The sequence below is a fragment of the Puccinia triticina genome, chromosome 6A (genome assembly GCF_026914185.1).
Source record: "Puccinia triticina chromosome 6A, complete sequence".
Classification (NCBI taxonomy): Eukaryota; Fungi; Basidiomycota; class Pucciniomycetes; order Pucciniales; family Pucciniaceae; genus Puccinia; species Puccinia triticina.
The window spans coordinates 585,581-605,856 of NC_070563.1; the positions used below are offsets into that span (position 1 = coordinate 585,581).

The 20,276-nt window shown below is 49.6% G+C and overlaps 4 protein-coding genes across 4 annotated transcripts; 2 read left to right on the forward strand and 2 right to left on the reverse strand.

Annotated features, from left to right (window-relative positions):
- Nucleotides 1-6,834: 6,834 nt before the first annotated feature.
- Nucleotides 6,835-8,896, reverse strand: PtA15_6A60 (uncharacterized protein; the record flags this gene model as incomplete). The annotated part of the gene is made up of 3 exons (XM_053170333.1): nt 6,835-8,363; nt 8,489-8,524; nt 8,638-8,896. The coding sequence occupies 3 exons, from the start codon at nt 8,894-8,896 to the stop codon at nt 6,835-6,837; spliced, it is 1,824 nt and encodes a 607-aa protein (XP_053020987.1).
- Nucleotides 8,897-11,216: 2,320 nt separating this feature from the next.
- On the forward strand, nt 11,217-12,370 carry PtA15_6A61 (uncharacterized protein; the record flags this gene model as incomplete). Its single annotated transcript, XM_053170344.1, has 5 exons — nt 11,217-11,540; nt 11,623-11,803; nt 11,872-11,916; nt 12,015-12,110; nt 12,189-12,370. 5 exons carry the CDS (start codon nt 11,217-11,219, stop codon nt 12,368-12,370), a joined length of 828 nt encoding a protein of 275 aa, XP_053020988.1.
- A 524-nt stretch (nt 12,371-12,894) lies between these two features.
- Nucleotides 12,895-17,408, reverse strand: PtA15_6A62 (uncharacterized protein; the record flags this gene model as incomplete). The annotated part of the gene is made up of 10 exons (XM_053170355.1): nt 12,895-13,753; nt 13,866-13,973; nt 14,019-14,488; nt 14,555-15,005; nt 15,062-15,228; nt 15,302-15,380; nt 15,445-15,554; nt 15,637-15,806; nt 15,876-16,278; nt 16,347-17,408. 10 exons carry the CDS (start codon nt 17,406-17,408, stop codon nt 12,895-12,897), a joined length of 3,879 nt encoding a protein of 1,292 aa, XP_053020989.1.
- A 423-nt stretch (nt 17,409-17,831) lies between these two features.
- Nucleotides 17,832-19,562, forward strand: PtA15_6A63 (uncharacterized protein; the record flags this gene model as incomplete). Its single annotated transcript, XM_053170366.1, has 3 exons — nt 17,832-18,377; nt 18,459-19,118; nt 19,242-19,562. The coding sequence occupies 3 exons, from the start codon at nt 17,832-17,834 to the stop codon at nt 19,560-19,562; spliced, it is 1,527 nt and encodes a 508-aa protein (XP_053020990.1).
- Nucleotides 19,563-20,276: the final 714 nt, after the last annotated feature.

The window sequence follows — 20,276 nt, forward strand, 5'->3', positions numbered from 1 at the left end:
AAAGAGAAACGCTCACATGTTACCAAACCAAAAGAGCGGGACCTCAGACCTATCAAGCTTCAAATTTACTATACATTGATTGAGTCCTTCAAGAATTTTTTTGTGGAGACTTACGGGCGGCCACGATCTTTTTCACTGGATGAAATCTTTGGGCCCACTGAGGCAGATGCGATTGCAAGGAATTTAGACACGGTTAAAACTAGGAATGAAATTGCTAAGCATATTGGTGGAGAACAGCTGGGCGGCGAGTTAGATATGTTAGAAAAAACTCTTGACAACTTCTGAGCAGGGCCAGACTATCAAAAATACTTAAAGGAACTAGATGACTAATCGAAACACATCGATAATGAAATGGAAAGGATACAAAACTTAAAGAAAAATATCCCACCAAAAGACTCCGCCCGCTCAAGAAACCCTGCATTACCAGCACAATCAAGATCCGTCCAAAAAGTCGCCGCACTACCACAATTGGATGGGCCCATGCTTGGAGACAGTGAAGGAACATTGGAAACGGTCGAGGTACAAAAGCCAAGGGCTACCGCAAGCCAAGTTGCCGAAAACAAACGTGTGCGCGCGGATAACAAGACAAAAAAGGAGGCAGAGGATGCAAAAAAGAAGTCAGCATCAAGCACACAACGGACGGCAAATAAGATTGAGATTGAAAAGCTAAAGGAGGCTTACAGAAATAAAAGGCCGAGGCTTGAATAGGTAATTACTCATCTCTGTCACTGCCTCTTTCAGGATTGTCCCTGCCACTGCTTTCAAGATTGTTTTCTGATCCGCCTGGTTCTGAATCCCCCTTTGAGCTAACATCTGAATTGCCGTCTCTTTGATCTAGTTGAACCTGCCCAATTTGTTGGGACCATTTCTTAATGGCTGGCGGTCGGAGCTTGTTGAGGGATTTCCCCTTCTGCATAAATAGACTCTTCATTTTTTTAATCCCCATTGCGTAAAAGTCGTCAATTTCTTTGGGGATATGTTCGCCAAGCTTAGTCGTAATGGAGCAGATATCATTTTGTCGGCACATTCGCATACAGTTGTTTATCAAGGCTAGATTTATGTGGTTGTAGTGTGATTGGGTGATTGATTCTTTCTCACAGTTGGTTAGCAAGTCACAAATTAAGTCACGCAGCTGAGAAACAGAAGATGGATGTATTCAATTATTGTTAACTAGTGTAATACACAATAAAATAACTTACCAACGGTACATTCGGAGAGTAAAAATCCTTGAGACGATTGATATTAGCACCACGGCCAGTATGGTTGAAGAAATGCTTCAACCAATAGTTTTGGTTCTCGAGGTAGTGGTCCTTTGCCAAAAAATGGTTTGGTTGACCGTTGGGGCAAACAAACATAGAGTGTTTGATTAACTTGGCGAGTCCTGGGGGTAAAATCTCGTTGAGAAGCACAATCATTCGGGGAAGTTGAATTGAATAGTTTGTCAGTTTTTTGATTCCTTGGGCAAGGACTGCCCAGCGCTTCCAAACATTCATAACCCGCCCAATGTCTCCGGCTTTCATTGCAGCATTTCCCTCAACAATCGTGGCAAAATCAGATAGTCGTAAGAGCAGATTTAAAATCTTTGGCAAAGTATGTAGCTTGGCAGCGCATTTTGCCTCAATCAAGAAGAACCGCTGTGGTAGACGGAAAAGTGAAAAATCAAAAGTTTTTTCGCATACATATATTTACTCACAATACGCCTCAAGATACCATCAAACAGACCTCAGAAATGGATTCTACGGCCAATTTTACCCCTAGTCACCACTGAAAGCATCACCTGAACCCCGCTGGATTGGAACCTACACTTCTTTGGACACTGGACACCCATCACACGTTCAACATACCCAGTCACCAGCCTGTCACCAGCCTCAATTCAAGGATCACAGCATTATGCTTATACAAATCACAGGATACAAACATACATCTCCCCATCAGACTGCAGTCATTACATATTATCAAGTACTCTTCTATTTCCATATTATGATGTCATCACACACTGACTCTGCAGCCTCAGACTTCATTTATGCACCCCCTGCATCCACCTGTCAACTCATGCAGTCTACTGTCACTTTACGCAGCCTTCATGTGGCCCTACTGCATTCTTATGACATCATTTATGTACCCCTGACACATTATGACATCATTTGTATCTACTCCCACCAGCTAAAATCCCTCACACTGTTGTCTAGATTAGTCAAAACCCTAACCCACAAGCCCTCTGGGGCTCCACTTTTGTCTATATAAGGAGCTCCCTCCTCCCCAGTTGTCAGCTCCTCAGTTCATTACTCACCAATCACAGTCACCCCAACATTTACAGTTCAGCCTTATATATATACTTAAACAACCTACATAACAACCCTTACATTAACAATAACAACAATTTATTCAGTGTCATCAACAAGCTCATCTTGAACCAACCAACCCTATCACTTCATTAAAACTTGCCAAGCTTACCTTGGTGGGTCTTGTTATCTGATAGTATAGAAGGGCAGAGTTTGCACCTCCATCATCCCCTTCTCCATTCAGCAAAAGGTTCTCAGGAACACTTTATGAGTCTTACACCGCTCGTACATTTTGTCAACAATCTCTTTAATCCTGGCGCTAGAAATTTTCTGAAGGTCTTTGGTGAGATGTTTGTCTTTGATTACCATAACAACCCTGCAAATAGAATAAACAATTTTAAAAAACAAGACAGACAGATCAGAAAAGATATCCAAACACTACTTACATGAGACAATGAACCAAGGTTGCGCAATGAATCTTTTCCATATTTTTGATCATTGTAGTGAAGTCCTTTTTATCAAGCATATTCTTTGTTGGTATGCCTAAGCCATCAAGAAATCAAAATGCGCCTGAGTCACGAGAGTCTGTATGATCACCAACATGTTTGGAGTAGATAGCCTGGCCAATATTCCACAATGTATGTGCGCCGCCCAAAATGGTCACAACATTCATGAGACTTTCTTCTTTGTGCCGGCTTGGTATCCTTTGTGATTGTAGAGTGCTGACGTTCGTACAGGTAGCAAGGTCCCCATCAATGACTTGGACCCGAGAAGCGAAATCGGACATTGTAATTCTTGATTGTTTGACAATAGCTTCAAAAACCTTGCCAGCGCCTTGTGCCAAGTTGTCCGAAGCAATCATCAATTTCAGCATTGTTATATCTGGGGGATTGGTTGATATCTGCTCAACGGCCGGAGGGGTTGTACTGATGGATACATATGTGTCGGCTGGTGTGGCTAGATGTTCAAGAAGAGCAGACGTTATTTGGCTTTTGATTACAAACTCCCACTGGACTTCTTCCTTGGGTGTTGGCAGAAACATTCGAGGCTGAACATCAAGAGAACTGGCCTTCAACCTTGCGTGGTAATAACTTTTGGCAGTGAGATCGGATGATGGGAGCAGTGAGGTTAGACTTGAGCAAGGGTGGTGAACATAACCCCATGTCCCGTGGAACATGTGACTTGAGTTGCCGACAGACTTTGTGTGGATCCTTTGCTCAAAGTTGAGGTTGTCAAAACATAGAAAGGCTCCCAGATTTGGCGCAATAGGTTTAGCAAGTTTTGTAGAGATCTGAAGCCGAGCTCAACTGCTGAGTTTGTTTAAGGCACGATGGGCGGTTTTGCAAGACGAAGAGAGCCCAACGTAGTTTAGGAAGACGTTGACCCGGTCGGTGACCCCACACGCCAGGAAAGTCAAGGAGTTCACGAGTTGGTGTCCATTATTTCTCCAATTTTTGACAAAAGCAACCATCGAGCACACTGTTTTTGCAACCTTTTTTTCAAGGAAACAAGGTGATCATCAGAATATGTACACCTAGCAGGAGGGGAGGGGTTGTGGGGAGTCTGAGCAGGGCCATACGCCTAGCGGGAGGGTGAGCAGGGCCCTATGCCTAGCGGGAGGGTGAGCAGGGCCGTATGCCTAGCGGGAGGGTGCGCAGGGCCGTATGCCTAGCAGGAGGGGAGAGGGCTAAAAAAATAAAAAAAGACTTCAAGAAGGTGAGAAAAGTACCCACAATGTAAGCACGCTGATTACAATCAAGGGGTGCGTTGATGTCAAACCCATCATTGGGATCAACACCGTTCCCATCTAAATCCATTGCAGGGATCGGATCGGTCCCATCTTCACCCTCATCATCTTGTTCTTTGAGATTGGTTGTGGCACCTGGCGTTCCAGCTAGTTTATTGTAGATCAGCCAAAAAAGAAAGGGCATGTGGTTTGTCACTAACTCGTGGTCGCGCATCCTTTTTGACTCCAGAGTGAACAAATGCTTGGTTATTTTCTGCGTTGCGTGGTATGCGCCCTCCGGGTAAGCTCCACTTGGGGGTTTCTGGGATTCAACAATTCGGGTTGCCTGTTTTTCCATATCAAAAAAGTGAGCAAAGGAACAAAGTCAGTAAAAAGGAGAGTTGAAGATATAAGGCAAAATGGGTTGACCTCCCCCAGTATAAATTGCTCCCATTGAGCCTTCCCTCTTCTTGTTTCGCAAACATATTCTTGGATGGTTTTGAAAAGCTTTACCGTTGAGTTCCATCCTCTTGGGGTCCTCCAGTATTGACGCTGAAAAGCAAGCTTGTCGTTCTTGTTTGTCAGAAAGGCGGCGAGGAAAGGCTTCGGAGTGATATTCATCTCGGCCATCAGAGTACAGATGGCATTGATCTTTGAAAGTTTGCTGCGTCTTTTGTTCTTGTGTTTGAATTTTACGGTGGGTCGTGCCATCGCTGTGATGTTTGAATTATTGGAGGTGTTGTTGTTTGAATACTTTGAGGAGTTAGTTTTTGGACGGTTGGATTTGGAGGAGTTGTTTTCAAAAGATTGGAAGGATTTGGTGTATCCGGTGGTTGTATGCGACGGGTGGAGAGAGAGAGAGGATGTTTGAAAAAAAGAAGAGTGATCGGGATTAAAGTCGGAATGGTCGGAAAAAAGAAGAGGGTTCAGAAAAAAAGAGGCACTTGAAAAGCCCATGGCTTTGCCGGTAAGGGGCCAAGAATCCAAAAGTTTGGGTATTTTTCTTGGGCATGGAGGGGAGGGATTCCCCAAATCCTGAATACACAGCTTGATCGGAAAAATTACAAGCATTGACTGCTGAGGAGGAAAAAAAAACTAGTACAAAACCATGTTCTCCAGGTGGTGGCGACATTGTCTACCACCAAAGGTTGCAAATTCTCTCACGCCAACATGTCCTGCTTAGTCATAAGTCCTCTCCCTTCGGGAGAGATCTTGATGCTATGCATCTCTCCCAGGCCAAATGGGTGCCCCCCGGCCGCTTCGGGGACGAGGGCTTAGATACGTTTGTGCCTTGCCAGCATGCCAGTGTGAGATCCCGGCGCCTTCTTCCTCCGCTCTGAAAGGATGTTTATGTAATGGCTCATCCCTGTTTTTTTAGAATACACAATTTTTTTAGCCCTTTTTGCAGGTCAGCAACCATATTCATTTAAAATTGTTTAGTCTAGATTCAGGTTTGCATCCATACCAGCCATTGAGAGGGATGAGTCCTCCCAATGACCAGCATTGGCCGGTCATTGAGAACTCCAGAAAAATGTGGTCTTTGAAGTACCTGACCTGCACTCCATGGAACTTGGAGTGCACAGACATGCAATCCATGGAACTTGGAGTGTACAGACTGGTAGATTAGCTGTATGTTGGGTACCATATGCTTGTATTTAGTGGTTCTTATACTAAGCCTATCATATCCACCACTCTACTGGTTCTCTTCCTTTCCCTTTTCCTCACTGAAATACTACTTGATATTCACTTGTCAAGGCAATCCTGTGAGTCTTGGCAGCCTAGCTTGAGTTTGTTGTGACATTAGATTAGGTCTCAACTGCGACACCTGTCACAGGTTTTGTACATAGTCTATTTATCTCTCTTTCCTCTCTCTAGTGCAAAAAGTATTGATTATTGCGGGCTACACCCACAACAGAGTTCAGTCCCTGGTGTCCCTTAACACAGACATATGCTCCATGGAAGTTGGAGTGCACAGACATGCACACAAGTAATGTGGTGTGCGCAGAGTTGCACACCTTTTTGGTGTGCGCGGGGGGATTTTTTGGTGTGCAAAAAGGCTGACCCTTCTCAATCAGGGCCTGTCTGAGTTGCCAGCGTCTTGCTCTTGAGGATTCCAATGTCCAGTGCTGCTTCCATTTAAGCCGCACATGTCCGCTGAGTCAACAATCCCTTTGAGTTCACCCCCATGTACATAGCCAAGGCCCAAGCTGGTCAAAAAGCTGATCAACCACTTGGGGAACTTGTCTCACAGAGATCTTGTTCTTGGAGAACTGGTCCTGGGTCTATAGAGAGCCCCAAAGGAAAGATAACCGTCCAAGTGAACAGGACAAGGAGATTCTGTGATGGTTGTAGCAATGGTGCAACAAGTACAATACATGTAATTGTATTTCGCTGTATTGTATTGGAGAAATATCAAAATAAATGTACCTGTATCATAATTTTTTCCAAAAACTGTACACATGTATCATTGGAATGGTTTGGTGAAACCAATACAAAACATATTTATTGTAATTGAATGTATCTGCATGAAAATACAATACAATGTATAGCCTATACGATACATGTATTGTAATTGTTGCAGCGTTGGTCATAGTTCACTCAAAAAAACAGGATACTCATTTTTTTTAAAAAATTCAGTGATTCAATCTTTTCTGTTTCCAGTACAATAATCAGCCTAAAGATTGATGTTAAGGTAGCATATTGGAATCAACCTTTGATTTTCTAGTATATAAGTTGATTCAGATGATGCAAATATCCCCTTTGGTGCTAACAGAGAGAACTCGGCAGTCAAAGGTAAAAGGGGGTTTGCAGTAGTATGTTTTGTGGTCATTGTATCTCTTCAATAGCCTTTCTTTTTGTTCCAGCATGGTTTTCCTCGTCTTTGTCTGTCGCTGGCTTCTCGGTCCCCGTCGGAATCATCAAAGCCCACTGCTCTACTTTGCCGACATCACCAAGTTGAGCTTTGAATAGTTTCCCGTCTTTGGTATGGTATGGCTGCCATTTGTAGTTCCAATAAACATCGGATGGAACCACGAAGTATAGCCTCGGGTGAGATTCGGACTGGTCTGCCACCTGTTTTAGAGCATTGCTGATGTCGTGATGCTTGATCGGATGTGTTTGGGAAACTGTCATTTGAAAAAAATTTGCTGGTCCACGCAGCGAATCGATTGATGGCAGAGTGTTACTGAACGGCCGCCAGAGCGTGTTTTCGCGCAGGTCAACTTCGTCGTAAGATCGGAAATATCGAATCTTGGCTGGGGGAAACGCTACCTGAACGTTCTGACCGCTCGTCGCATCGCCTTCGCAAAGTCGACGGACTTGAAAACTTCCGCCATCTCGCAACATGATGTGAGCGTGGACCTCGAAAATTACTCCGCGTAGATTGCTCCGGGAGTCGACATCAGTGGGTCGAAGGAAGTGCTTCATTTGATGTAGAATTTCCTGCGAGAATCTTTCGAGCATTTCGTTCTCGACTAAGGATGATGCCCACGCCAAGTGAAACCGATTGAGGCTTCCGCTGGGGTGCCTACATAGGTGTAGCACACGATGCGAATAATCTCCCTCACGGCTTCTGGACTGATGCGCTTCTATAATATCATTCAATGAACCTCTGTCAATGGCATCTGTCAGAATATCAACAACCGTTTGCACCGCAGCTTCCACGTCGCCACTATTGGATTCGTATTCAGTCGAGGCAAACTGTAAAACGTATCGCGGCACACCACCGCACCAGTCGAAAAGCTGGTTCATGAGCGTTGTGGGTAATTTTTCTTCATCTGCATAGAGAACGGCTTTGCAATGTCGCAATTCCTCGTAGCTCCAAGGTGGCATATACAATAACTGGGAGCACGCTTGTTTGCGAAGGTCTTTGTAGATTTTGTAGTTTGGAGACGTGACGAGGAGAGTCCAGGTGGGGCGCAGGAGTGGAGGTTGGCCATCAACGATGTAGACTGTTTCGGAGTTCTCGAGAGCGTTAACAAGCTCAGGACTACCATAAGCTGCTCTTCTAACACCGTCCGATGTCATCAAATAGGTCGATCGAGCATCATGATCCGTTTCGAAAGGCTGCCACACGACAGTTTTCTTCTCGCATGCAGCGACCCACAGGTAGTAAGCGGAAAAAAATGACTTCCCAACCCCAGGAGTACCGGTAACAACCCATTTGGACATGGCACTCTTGCGATCAAAACATTCCCGGAGCTCGTTGTAAACTGGGCGCACGACGATGCGGTGACCAAGCTCTCGATTTCCGAGCACATAAGATTCTTTGAGGTCCAGATATTGCTCCTTGCCCTCGCCAAGCAATTGGGCCGCTGGCAGATCCTTCCAAAAGCGGACGATCTCCTTTTCAACACCTGATTTGATCACAAAGAATGGGACAGAATTATTTATTAGTCAAGCAGGGAGAGGGAGCAAAGCAATAGCTTCAATTAAGCATTGCTTGCACGAGAGTTTGGACGCGGACGGAATGGAGGCTTACCAAGGTTCGGTTTGACTGTGGTAACGTTCGGTTTGACTACAAACAACAGGGCAAGATGTTTAATGATCAAGCAGGGAGGGAGCAAAGCGAGAGCTTTAACTGTCGATTGCAAGCACAAGAGTTTGGACGCGGACGGGATGGAGGCTTGCCTTTGATTGTAAGGGGAGTCTTCGAGTTTGCGCAATCGGAGAGTGGTTCAGCGTATTCGCTAAGGAGTGATTGTGAATTAAGCGGCTCTTCGTTTTCCTTGGTATGGAGGAGTATATCCGACGTGTCGAAGTCACCCAATGAACGCGAGAATATGTTTTGCGCCGCGAGTGCGAGGTCATCGACATACTCGAGCTCCTTCGTTTCAACGCTGACGACGTTATTCCGGAATGATAGCCAGATTCTGGCGGGAACCATCATGAGTGTGGAATGTGGGATCCGTTGAGGTCAAGTTGATTACTAAGAAACTGTGTGGCGGGCAGGGCACAGGTTGTGGGCTCGATAGATTCTAGCTTTGGGACGTTTGTAGATAGAAGTATGTAGATTGAAAATAGGATGATTTGCAAAGAAGGTGCGAAAGAGACAACCTTTGATAGGAGAGATACAAGAGTAGATGCGCGCATGACATAAGCAAAGACAGAGTATGAAACAGGGAGGAAACAAGGAAGGACCCTGGCAACCCCCTATAAATGGGCGGCACCAAAATTCTGGAAGATTGCAAAAATTCATACATTTGCAGAGCCCATTCATACACGTTTCGTGCGTACCCTCAGAGGATTTCCAAAATTTTCATACATTTCTCATGCCTACCATTATTTTTGCGGACGGGGGCGCAGAGCCTGTTTTTTTTGCAGCTAGCCATTTCTCATAGCTTCAGAGGCACCAGCACACATGAAAAAATAACTAAGAATTAAAATGTATTGAATTACTGTAATAAGGTTGAACAAATATAACCAACTAATGATTTAATCAAGCTTCATCTTTTTTTCTTTGCAAGAGCTTTCAGATGTAAGAACTCTTCTTCCCAGTGTTCCAAGAATGAAGTGTGAGACATTGCAAGAAGAAGTGGCTGCAATTTTTCAGGGATGGATACACAATTCCCCTGAACATCAGTAATGTTGAACCCATCACTGATTGGAAACAAGTGGTGGAGATGCACAATTTCAAGGTGCACAAAAATGCGGGCAGTGGGAGACAATGTGTAGAATCCAGTAGCAATTGGGAATTGGATATAAGGCTGATATAAAAAGAGCTGGACTGATATGTACGAGAGTTTGGCTTTTGGGGCCATTTGGAGCACCGTAGATAAGGTTTCAGGGGTTTGCCTTAGTAGGAAATCCGCCAAATCCGCCCCCGGCTACACAGGGTCTCCCTGAGGATTACTAATACCGGGAAGCTCGCAATATTCTCTAAAGAGTGTATTTATATTGCTGTAGATTTTTTAGGGTGTTTGGGTACAACAGTGACAAGATTTTTTTTTTTTGTATATTCTGTCATTTTTTATTAAATTAATGTATCGACTCCCATCCTCGAGAGGGGAATTAATTAATTGACTCCCAAAATGCTTTTGGGGCCGCGCGAGGTCTCGAGGACTCAGGGGGGACATCCGCAGACGGTCCGCGCGACGTAAACGACTTTTGGGAGTCAATTTATTAATTCCTGGGAGTCGATTTTTCAACTCCCTAAATTTTTAAGCAGAACATATTTGCCTTTAAGGTATAACATCTTTTTCTTTTATTATCAATAAAATTGTATTTGGCATTTATAACTTACGAGTAATCTACCTTTAAGTTATCCAAATTCTTACAAACCCCCCTGTTGATAACAGTAGCCTAGGTTTGTCTGTTTTTGATTCCTTCATAAAACTTTCAAGTCTCCATCTTCTGCCTTTATATACCCAGCTTGGTCTTTGGGCATCTGAAATATCTTCAATGATTGTTTCTCCCTGTTTGTTGATAGCTGTTCAGAATTTTGGAACTTCTTCAGACATATTAGAGTTGACATAGTTTGATGAAGATACATAATTCATCAAAGCTAAACTTTTCAATGATGATGACAATCAGAGATCTGGAAGTACTTTGCGCTTCTACTAGACCAAATTTAGGGAAATAGAAGGGTGTTGGAACATACAATTGCACCCATTAGACCAGCTGGGTGCTGATCTATGTCCACCTGCTCACTCTTCAGTTGAAATTATCAGCATCACAAGTCACATCCCCTTGGTTGTAAGACGCATGTAACAATTATGAAGGATTGGCCAAGCAAATACAAAAAGCTGGTGAGGGAGTATTCATGGTCTCCCAGAAACAGTGGATCACTTCCTGTCACATCTGGGACCCTCGCAGTTGTGGATACAGACCCCAAAAGGTTAGATTTTTGCAGGGAAATCTAGCTTTTGGAGCTCCATATCACTCCGGGAGGCCCTCGTCATGCAGTATCACTCTAGCTGGATCATGGATGTTAAAATTTGTACGTTTCTTAGAATAGGGGGGTTCACAATTGAATTATTTAAAACTTTGGAGGTCAATTTAAGGCCTTTATGAACATAATTTTAAAATTTTGGCAAGATGTCCAGCAAAAGGTGCATGACTGATCAATCAGTGCAATTTATCAACTATTTAAAAATATGTTCATAAACAGGATAAAATGGGTCCAAAAGTTTTACAAATTTCAATTGTGAACCCCCCTAATATATCCTTGTATGTTCTGGATCCAAAGTAATTTTCTGATCACAACTCATATGGATCTTCTCGATGGTAGACCTGCCTGTGGCTATGTACTGGCCATTAAAAAACGACTGCACTCGCTGGTGTGGCATGATCCGTTTTTTGGGGGTCCCAACAACCAACCAGCCCCGGACGCGAATACCAGTGTCCATGGTGCGCCAACGACGCCGTCCGCCTGGGCATCTTACAAAGCTGTGAGCCGTGGTGCGCATACACAGAGCAAGGAGGCGATTGTTCCCTTTGGCATTGCTGGCGGACCTGGCGACGGCGTGGTGAATAGATCTCGAGCAGCCCCAAACATACAACATAGCACGTTTTCGCAGCCAGTTTTCTGTAGTGTAAGCGATCCGAGCCATCTGCCACAGTCGCCGTTGTTGCCAACGCTTCTGGCTAGCCGGTGGCCATGACAGGAAATGGAAGTCGCTGGATGAGGCGGCCTGTTTGCCCATCACCCGGTACGTAGCTTCTGCACCACGCTGTGCTCATCAACTGGGCACCCAAGTCCCAACATGGAGCGCAAATGCCTCATCCGCCATGCTCATAACCAGCCTTCGCATCGCTCTGACCATCCCACCCATCCACAGCGGCCCTTCTTCTTTCCGTCGACCTTGCCAAAGTATACTGTGTATCTTTGCGTTCTCATATTTCGACTTAAGTCAGCTTAAATAGGGAAATCTTCTTTCCGTACCGGTTACTTATTCGTGCAATCATCGTGTAAGTAACACATCACTGACACCGATCAGCTTTCTTTTTCAAGTCTTCTAGCCGTACGTATCTGCACAACACTGACCAAAGCTGGACTCTGCCCTCAGTGGATTGTTTTATTATTATTAAGAACTTAAACTGTGTTCAAGTCGGAAAGATGGCCATCAAGATTAGCATGGTACTCTTCCTATGGTTTATAACTTGTGAGCAACGTTTAAGATGCCTAAAATACATTCAACCTGAAGCTAATCACTATAGCCCTATTGTTTTTTCAACTTTAGCCCGGACAGGCTCGGCTGTGCCGATCCCAGACCGGTTGAGTCTCCCAAACATCCGTCGCGAGATCCCCATTTCCCCCCATCTTTTTCCCCGTTTGGCGGTCTTAGTCGTCCTGATGCTGACGAAACCATGTCGTACATTTTGCGTTGATTGTCCAGATGCCACAAACATGATCATTAATTGACGTCGGTCTCCAAGGATTCCACCATTGCATTCATCTCCGCTTATCATGGATCCTAGCAAAACAGATCTGCAGCGCAACACTTAACTTGACTCTCTTTTCTCGAGGGGCAAGTTGCAGTACTACTAAATTCCGTTCGTGTCTAAAATATATCATCATCATAGATTGTTTCCAAAAAAAGCCTTTAGATCTGTCACATGAATACAAAAACCTAGAAGTATAATATTCTAATTCTTGATGACACATCAGCCGGTGAAATCACAACCTGTTCTTGGTTTTGAATGATGCAAAACTTGGGCGCACACAAAGTGTGTGTGTTTTGCAAGGGTACATATTTTCTATACAAGTCCAATAGGAAGCCTTTCCTTGATTCCTGGGATATCCAAGCCGAGTTGATTAAGGCTCGGATCCCAAAGTACAAAAAACGAACAATATTAAAGGAGAAAAGCTACAAACGTTACTAAGGTTGTACATATAAGTTACATTACAAGAGGAAAGAACCACAGGAGTCTCCTTTGTTTTTAATGCTAATGAAAGCCATAGATAGTGCTGGCAGATCCGTCCGTAAAGGCGTCCGGCTCGTCAGTGATATCGTAGCCAGTGAGGTCGACACCGACATCGAGAGTGCTGCAGCCGCTCGTGAAGCCGGACGAAGAGGCAGGAGCCCGGGCAGAGAAGTCGACATAAGTCGAGCAGTCGTCACTGCTCGACGCAGTGCTACTGGAAGCCGGCTGGTAAGCATGCGCCTCGTCGGCAGCTCTCCGTACGGCGTCGCTGGTCATCGGTACGCCCTGGCCCGCTGACCCGTCGAGAGTCCTGGCATTCCGCAGCGGCCCCAGCTTGATCAGCTCACGCTGCCGCCCGGGCCCCTTGCACTTCTCCACATCCTCATCTGCGTCGTCGTTGCCATCATCATCATCATCACAGCTTTCCTGTGCTTGTGCTGCGCCAAGCAAGGGCGCGTCCAGCATCAGCCACGTCTTGAGCCTCTCTCCGAGCCTCGCCAGAACGTCGCGTCCACCATCAGGCTTCTGCCCGTCCTCGTACACGCCGTGGTAGAGGGTGCTCCGTGGCAGCCAGGCCTCCTGAGTGTTTCCCATGGCGTCGGGAAGGCCTGCGTCGCGCTCCTTGAACATAAACAAGTCGAGGTGGAAGTATATCCGGTTCAGGAACCCGGGATGGAACACCGCCCGGCGCGAGCCCTTCGCGGCCCTGTCCGGCGCCCCGCCCTGCGTCCAGTCAGGCTCGAGCAGATTCCGCTCGCTCAGGAACCGCTCCAGCCCGCCCCTGGCCATCGGCGTATAACAGACGCTTCCACGGTGATGGGGCGAGAAATCCTCCGCTCTGGCGCCCAATTTGGTCAACATCTCACAATTCCTGCGGTATCTGTACACACATTCAAATCGTTTGTTTATTTTCGGGATTTCTTCTTATTAGCATGGTCACAGGACTCTCGAACAACAGTTGTCTCACAATTGGATGGAGAGACAAAACTCACATGTCGTCGAAGACTACGAACCACCATTGGTGGAGTGGGCTTTGGTTGATTTTCTCCATCCTTTCTTCCATCACGTGTAACGACCCTCGACAGATCTGAGGAAGAAGTCTGAGCTGTTGGTCAGTCTCATTCCGCCCCAGAAAGGACTCTAACCTGGATCTGCATGTCTGAGTGGGCGAGAGGAGACTTTGGTCGTGGACAGCTGCAAAGAGCTCGAGGAACGCGAAGGACATCTTGTCCTGCTTCCACGCAGCTTGGCGGGCGAAATGAGCGCGATGGGAGCGGAGTGCCCGGTCCACTTTGTCCAGCGTGGTCGAGATGATCGAGTGGTTATCTTGGAAGAGCTTGGCCAACGTCGGCGTGACTTTGAAGTCGTCCCTCAACCCTAAGGAGCGCGGTAGCCGGGTATGCCGGATCCGGGAGATCGTGGTACCATTGGCTTTGGTCGATTGGCCATCCTTGTACTCGATCGAGACCTGGAACCCGGAGTTGTAGTTGTATCCTTGCCATTTGTTCTGGCAGTTCCGATGGATCCTCAGCACTCCGCTACGGAACTGGACGTCCGAGCGCGCGCCCTGGAGCCACCGTGGCCATCGTCTATCCTTCGAGGTAGCTTGGACAGCCTCCCAGGGCACCGAGATCGGGGCAAAGACTATTTTATTTTCTAGTGCGCGTAAGACCAGACGCACCTTTCGCCGCATCTGGACCTGGGCGTTCTGGTTCTGGGCAACAAATGCGCGCAGGTCGGCGGGGGTGGAGATATAGACGGGATCCGCAGGCCGTTGGTCGTACTTGAAGACCACCGTGAACGGGAACGGGACGACATCGGCGCGGCCGAAGAAGGTGGTCACGCCGACGAGATCGGCCGCATTATGCGGCTTCCAGAAACAGTCGGGCCCGGTGAACTCGCTCCGGATAACGCTCTGTATTGCGAGCGCTTTTTGGTCTGCCCGGTGGCCCGCTTGGCCTGCAGCTCGGCCGTACCTCTCCGCACCAAGCCCCTCGAATAGTCGCACATTCTCAACCAGTCGTTCCCCATGAGTTCCGTCAAAATTGACCAGACAAGGCGCTCCCGGAACCTCTTCCCGCCATCGCAAGCGCTTCCCTTCGGCCATCCGGTACTCGGGCATGCCCAAAATCCTAAACCCTTCGGAGTAAGATATCGTCACAAGAATGGAACACGCATTGAGACTCACAGTACACAAAGACTCTCGTCCCACACTCGCCGGATCACTTCCTTCCGGAAATCAAAATCGGCCGAAAACAAGCTCTCGTCGATCTGGAGGTCTCGGTTAAAGGAGCTGATGAGTCGCTGTACCTTCTTGGAATGTATGGCGAGGTAATGGATGTTGAGCAGATACATCTGGAAGAACACATAGAGAAATGGCCAGTCAGTGGATGGCGTCAGCAATGCGCTCAATGTTTGGCGTGCGTACAAGCGTCGTCCAGATCAGAAGTATTGATCCAAACAGCAGTTCCTGGAAATGGATGATCGCCGAGCCCGCGCCGACGACGCTGCACAATAAAAGGAGGCGATGGTCAGCAACAAGCCAGATGTGATATGGGCGAGGCTGCAGACCTGAGCAACAGACAGAACTTGGTGTTCATGTCGTGGATCAAGTTGAGCGATTTGTATCGGTAGGGCATCCACACCGCCTGGTAGATCCAAAACGCGAGAAACGTGGAAGCCTATATAACAGGAGAAGAACATTTCCACGGGCGGTAAGGATGGGTAGCACAGTCATGGGAGTCGCGGGAGCGGGATGGTTACCAGGAACAGGCATCGGAAGAGGTCGATGGACGCCCGGCTGGACGCCCCTCGCTTGATGAAGATGCAGGTGTCTTTCACTGGGACGGTGGCGAGGACCACGACGACCAGCTTCAGCACGAATCGACTGATGAGGTCTCGGGCTGGGGCCCACCGGTCGGCCTGCTTATACGCTACCGCATGTAGTATTTAAACATCACTAGAGAACCTCTTGCGGGGCATACAAGGGACTGGGAGCTTACGATGGCAGAAGTACGCGAACCGTCCGGAAGGCGCAGACCCATGGTTGCCCAACTTGTTGGTGGTGGTGGTGGTGTTCGAGTTGTATGCGCGGGTGGGCCGGGCTTGTGGAGAAGAAGCGCGGATGGTGTTGAGCAGCCTGAGTGGGAACCAGCAGCCGAGCGCGAGCAGCCCGATGACCGCGAGGAACAGGACGAGCCCGGCGCCGTCGAAGGTGTCCTTCCTGAGCGTCGTGCGGTAGCAGAACTCGGCCGGATTGACCAGCTCGGCGCCCGGCCAGGCCGCCCGCAGCTTCTCGGCCACGTCGGTCGCGGGACGGTCGTCGTTGGTGATGTAGACGTTCGGGATCGGCCAGTAGCCGCTGGCCCATACTAGTGCTTCGATGCATGTCCGAGTCACTGGAACCTGTGTACGAATAAGTTGGTTAGGTCGGCCGGGCTCTCTATATAGCAGAGTTTTGATGTCTTACTGACATAGAGTGAGACCAACACCAGCGTGAGTGCAGTAGAATAGATGGCGGAGGCGCGAAGGCTTTTGAGTTTGTCCGCCCATCTCTGCAAATAGTGGTGCTGAGTATGAGAGCGGTCGTGGGTGGTCTGGTCGAGACCTTCGGCGTGTTTGAGGGGGGCGGAAGCACCACGGCCGGCGGCGCTCGTCGCGCGGTAGAACTCGCAGAGGAGCAGTGCCAGCAGACATCCGCACGCGACGCCGGTGGCCGGCGACAGGCCGGCGTATGCGGCGAGGTCGAGGCTTAGCATGCCCGGGACCCAGCGGAACAGCAGCTGGCAATAGTTCCGGAAGCTTTTGTGGGCTGGAGGGCTGTCTCCGCCAACCACCCGTCGGAAAAGCGGCAGTTTGGAGAGCACGATCTGTGTCAGCAGTGCTGGTGAGGATGTGCTGGAGACGGTGGAGTGTGAGAGGCCGGCTATGAGGCTGATCAGTTGTAGGAAGTCGCGCAGGGCTTCGAGGTGTCTTAGGATCAGGAAGGTCGGATTGGGGGAGGGGGATGATGGGTGGGTGGAGGAGGGAGTGTTTTGTGGGATGAAATTGAGCAAGTCCAAGGCTGGATTAGCACTGCTGTTGTTGGAGTCTTTCGTGATTGGCTTGAGGAGTGAAGGGGACAGGAGGTGGAAGGGGAGCCAGATCTTCGAGTGCGTCTGCTCAGACTTGCTAATGAGTTTTTCATTCCCGGGGGACTCATCCCCGGCCATCATCCACGCTTTCAAGCTGCGAGGTGGCTGTTTGGACTGGGCGAACTTGAGCCATGTCTTGAGTTCGTGGGGGCTGAGCGGCGGGTGGGCCGAGGGATCGGGGAGCCGGCCGGTTGTGGCCGGGTCGGTGTGCCGGATGATGAGCCGGTCGAGGGCCGGGAGCAGGAGCGGGGCGGCCCGGGCGGCGAATACGTTGTGGGCGGGTATCCAGTGGCTGTCGGGCTCGAGCTGCTGGCGCGCTGGTGAGGAGCAGCCGGCGGGGTGGAGGCCGGTGGTGGGATCCGGCGGGTGCATGCTGGCTGCTGGGCGGCCCGGCGGGTGCATTAGAAAGCTTGGAGGTGGTTGCAGTGGGGTGTTGTTTGGGTGCTGCAGTGGGTGGAAGCACTTCATGGGCGTGTTCCGCTGGAGGGATGGTCCTGGAGGGAGAGGCTCTCCTTACAGAGAGAGTGCTCTCATCCGAGACTGGGGTAGATGCTCGGCCCCATGGCGACGCTGGGCCAGCACGCCCTTTTAGCCCGGGCATCCTGATATCACCGGAAGTATTTATGGTACTACCGGGAGCACCACAAATCAATGCAGCCCACCCACCCATGCAGCGCAGACTGACGAGATCCCGTTGTCTTTGTAGATGGCTCAGCGAAGGTTAGGCTGCTCAGACTGTTCTCTGATTATCACCCTTTCATATCAACACCGGGCGGCACATAAAAGTGCAGCCCCCACCCTCCAGCAGCCCCCATCCCAGTCACCATGCACGCCGACCTCGCCAGGCTCCAGGCCATCTTCGCCCAGCCGGAGTCCGTCGCCGGCCTCGAGAAGTTCACCGAGATCGTCTACCGGCCATCGCCGACGATGCTCGCCACCCTCCTCACTCTCTTCGCCCAGGCCGGCCAGCAGCAGCAGCCCGCCACTGCCAGCCAGCTCCACGCCAACCCACTCTTCATCCTCCTCCTCATCAAGCGCATCCTCACCTTCGCAGACCCCATCGCACCCCACCAGCCACCCAGAAACACCCTCAGCCACCACTTCCACCAGCTCTTCCTGCCCATCTTCACCGAACACTTGCACCAATCTAACAGCCCTGCCATCACTAGAAACTTCACCATCTGTATCGCCAAGCTGGCCTCCAGATTACTGCCCCTCTCCTTCCAGGCTAACAGTAGCACCGGAGACCCTCTCGCCGCCCTCCTACTCCACGACCCACTCCAGCACCCCGCCCATCTCGTCGCCGTCAGAGATATCGTAACCGAGCTTCAGAAATCCAACTCCATCAATTCAGCCTATCTTCTCCACCAGGTACATATCCAACACACTCCCTAGCACCACCCCCTTCCGCTCGACTGACCACCTCCTTTCTGTTTTGTGCACTGCTTGCAGGTCACCCAGAAACACCTCCAGAGTCTCCTGCTCGTCTACCAGCACCTCACCACGGCCATCCAGGACATCTGGACCGGCAGTGCGGATCAGGGGGTGGCTGAGGAAGAGAAGCAGCAGAAGTACGCGGGCGGCCACGCGTCGCTGCACGTGCTGCTGAAGATCCTCAGGACCTTCGTGCCCTCGCTCGTCGAGCTCGGCCAGCAGGCCGTCTTCGCCCAATTCACGCCCGCCTTCCTGGCCGACTTCCAAGCCGCCCTGGACATCCAGCTCGCCCAGCCTCTCCCCCTGTCCCGCGCGCTGCCCGCCTACGGAACACTCTTCCTCCTCCTCCAGCCCCATCTCCCCCCGGAGATCTCCGACCAGCTGCTGGCCACTTACCTCAAGATCCTCGAGTTCGCAGCCCACTCCCTCATCCCCGCCTCCTCCCCCGACCATCGCCTGCTCCGCGCGCTCCATCCGATCCTCGTCCAGGCGCTCAAGCTGCTCAACAGCGCCGCCAATCCCTGGAGCTGCTACTGCGTCCCAGGCACGGACCCGACCTCATCGACTAGGAGCCTCTTGGACGGGCTGGGCGCCGAGGAGGCCGCACGCTTGGTCACGATCGTCCAGCCGTTCGTCGCGCTCGACTTGCGCGCCATCGTTGGCGAAGGCGACGAGCCCGTGTGGCACCCTTCCTCTTCTTCTTCCTCTGAAGACGAGGACGACGACGACGGTAAGGTGTATGAGGACGGAGAAGATGGTGAGGATGAGGAGGAGCGCGACGGGAGTGGGGAAGACACGCAGTCGTTAGAGATGGAGATAGAAGTCGAAGAGCTCAACACCCCCGCCGGCGGCCAATCGATCAACCTCCCTCTCAGCGAGGGCGACGACCATCTCAGCTGGCCCGACCCACACGCCGCACCCGCCCTGCTTGCCGAGAAAGCGCGATCCTTAGTCTACCTGGACCAGCCTCACAGTGCACCGCCCGCCGCGACCCCCGCGTTCGGCCACCAATGGCACCGGCTCCCTCCGTCGGACGCATGTCGGGCGAGGAAGAAGGACCCGTTGCAGCGCGAGGCCGAGGCTTTGCTCGCCGCGTTGAAGGCCTCGATCCCCGACGCGTGATCCGCGGCCTGGCCGGTCCCCCCTATCTCTCTCTCGCTCGGTCCCCAACGATATGACGCCCTCTCGCTCACAGCAGGATCCCTCTTGTCTATCTCGCGCGCCTCGATGGCTGCTATCTTGTCTTCCCCGACACACACTTCTTCCCTCTTGTCTCCTATGCTCGTCTACTACTTATATGTATATATATACTCTTATGTCCTGATTGTCGTCCTCTCCATTTTACCCCCCGATCTTAACCAACCGTAAATAATGGTCTCTTCTTTGTGTGCTTCGAGAGAGTCTTTGTCTTGCACATAATGATAATCTCTCACCCCTTCTCTCTGTCATTTGTTTCCTGGGTGCAGGATATGACACGCCAGTGGACCGCAGTGAGCACACGAAAAGATCTTGAGATGCGAGTCACATGGAGAGAGAGAAAAGAGGACTCATTACCTATTGAGGTGAGAAAGATACAACTAGATGAGTGTTTGATTGCATGGCAAGAAAGAAGAGACAGACAGCGGAACAAGTAAGAAATGAAAGAAAAGCAAACCTATGACACGCCAGTGGACCGCAGTGAGCACACGACAAGATCTTGAGGTGCGAGGGACACGGAGAGAGAAAAAAGAGGAGGACTTATTCACCTATTGAGGTGAGAAATATACGACTAGATGAGTGAAGAAAGGGTATATACAGGCTTTAGCGTAGGTAAACTAAATACAACCAAAGCTAAAC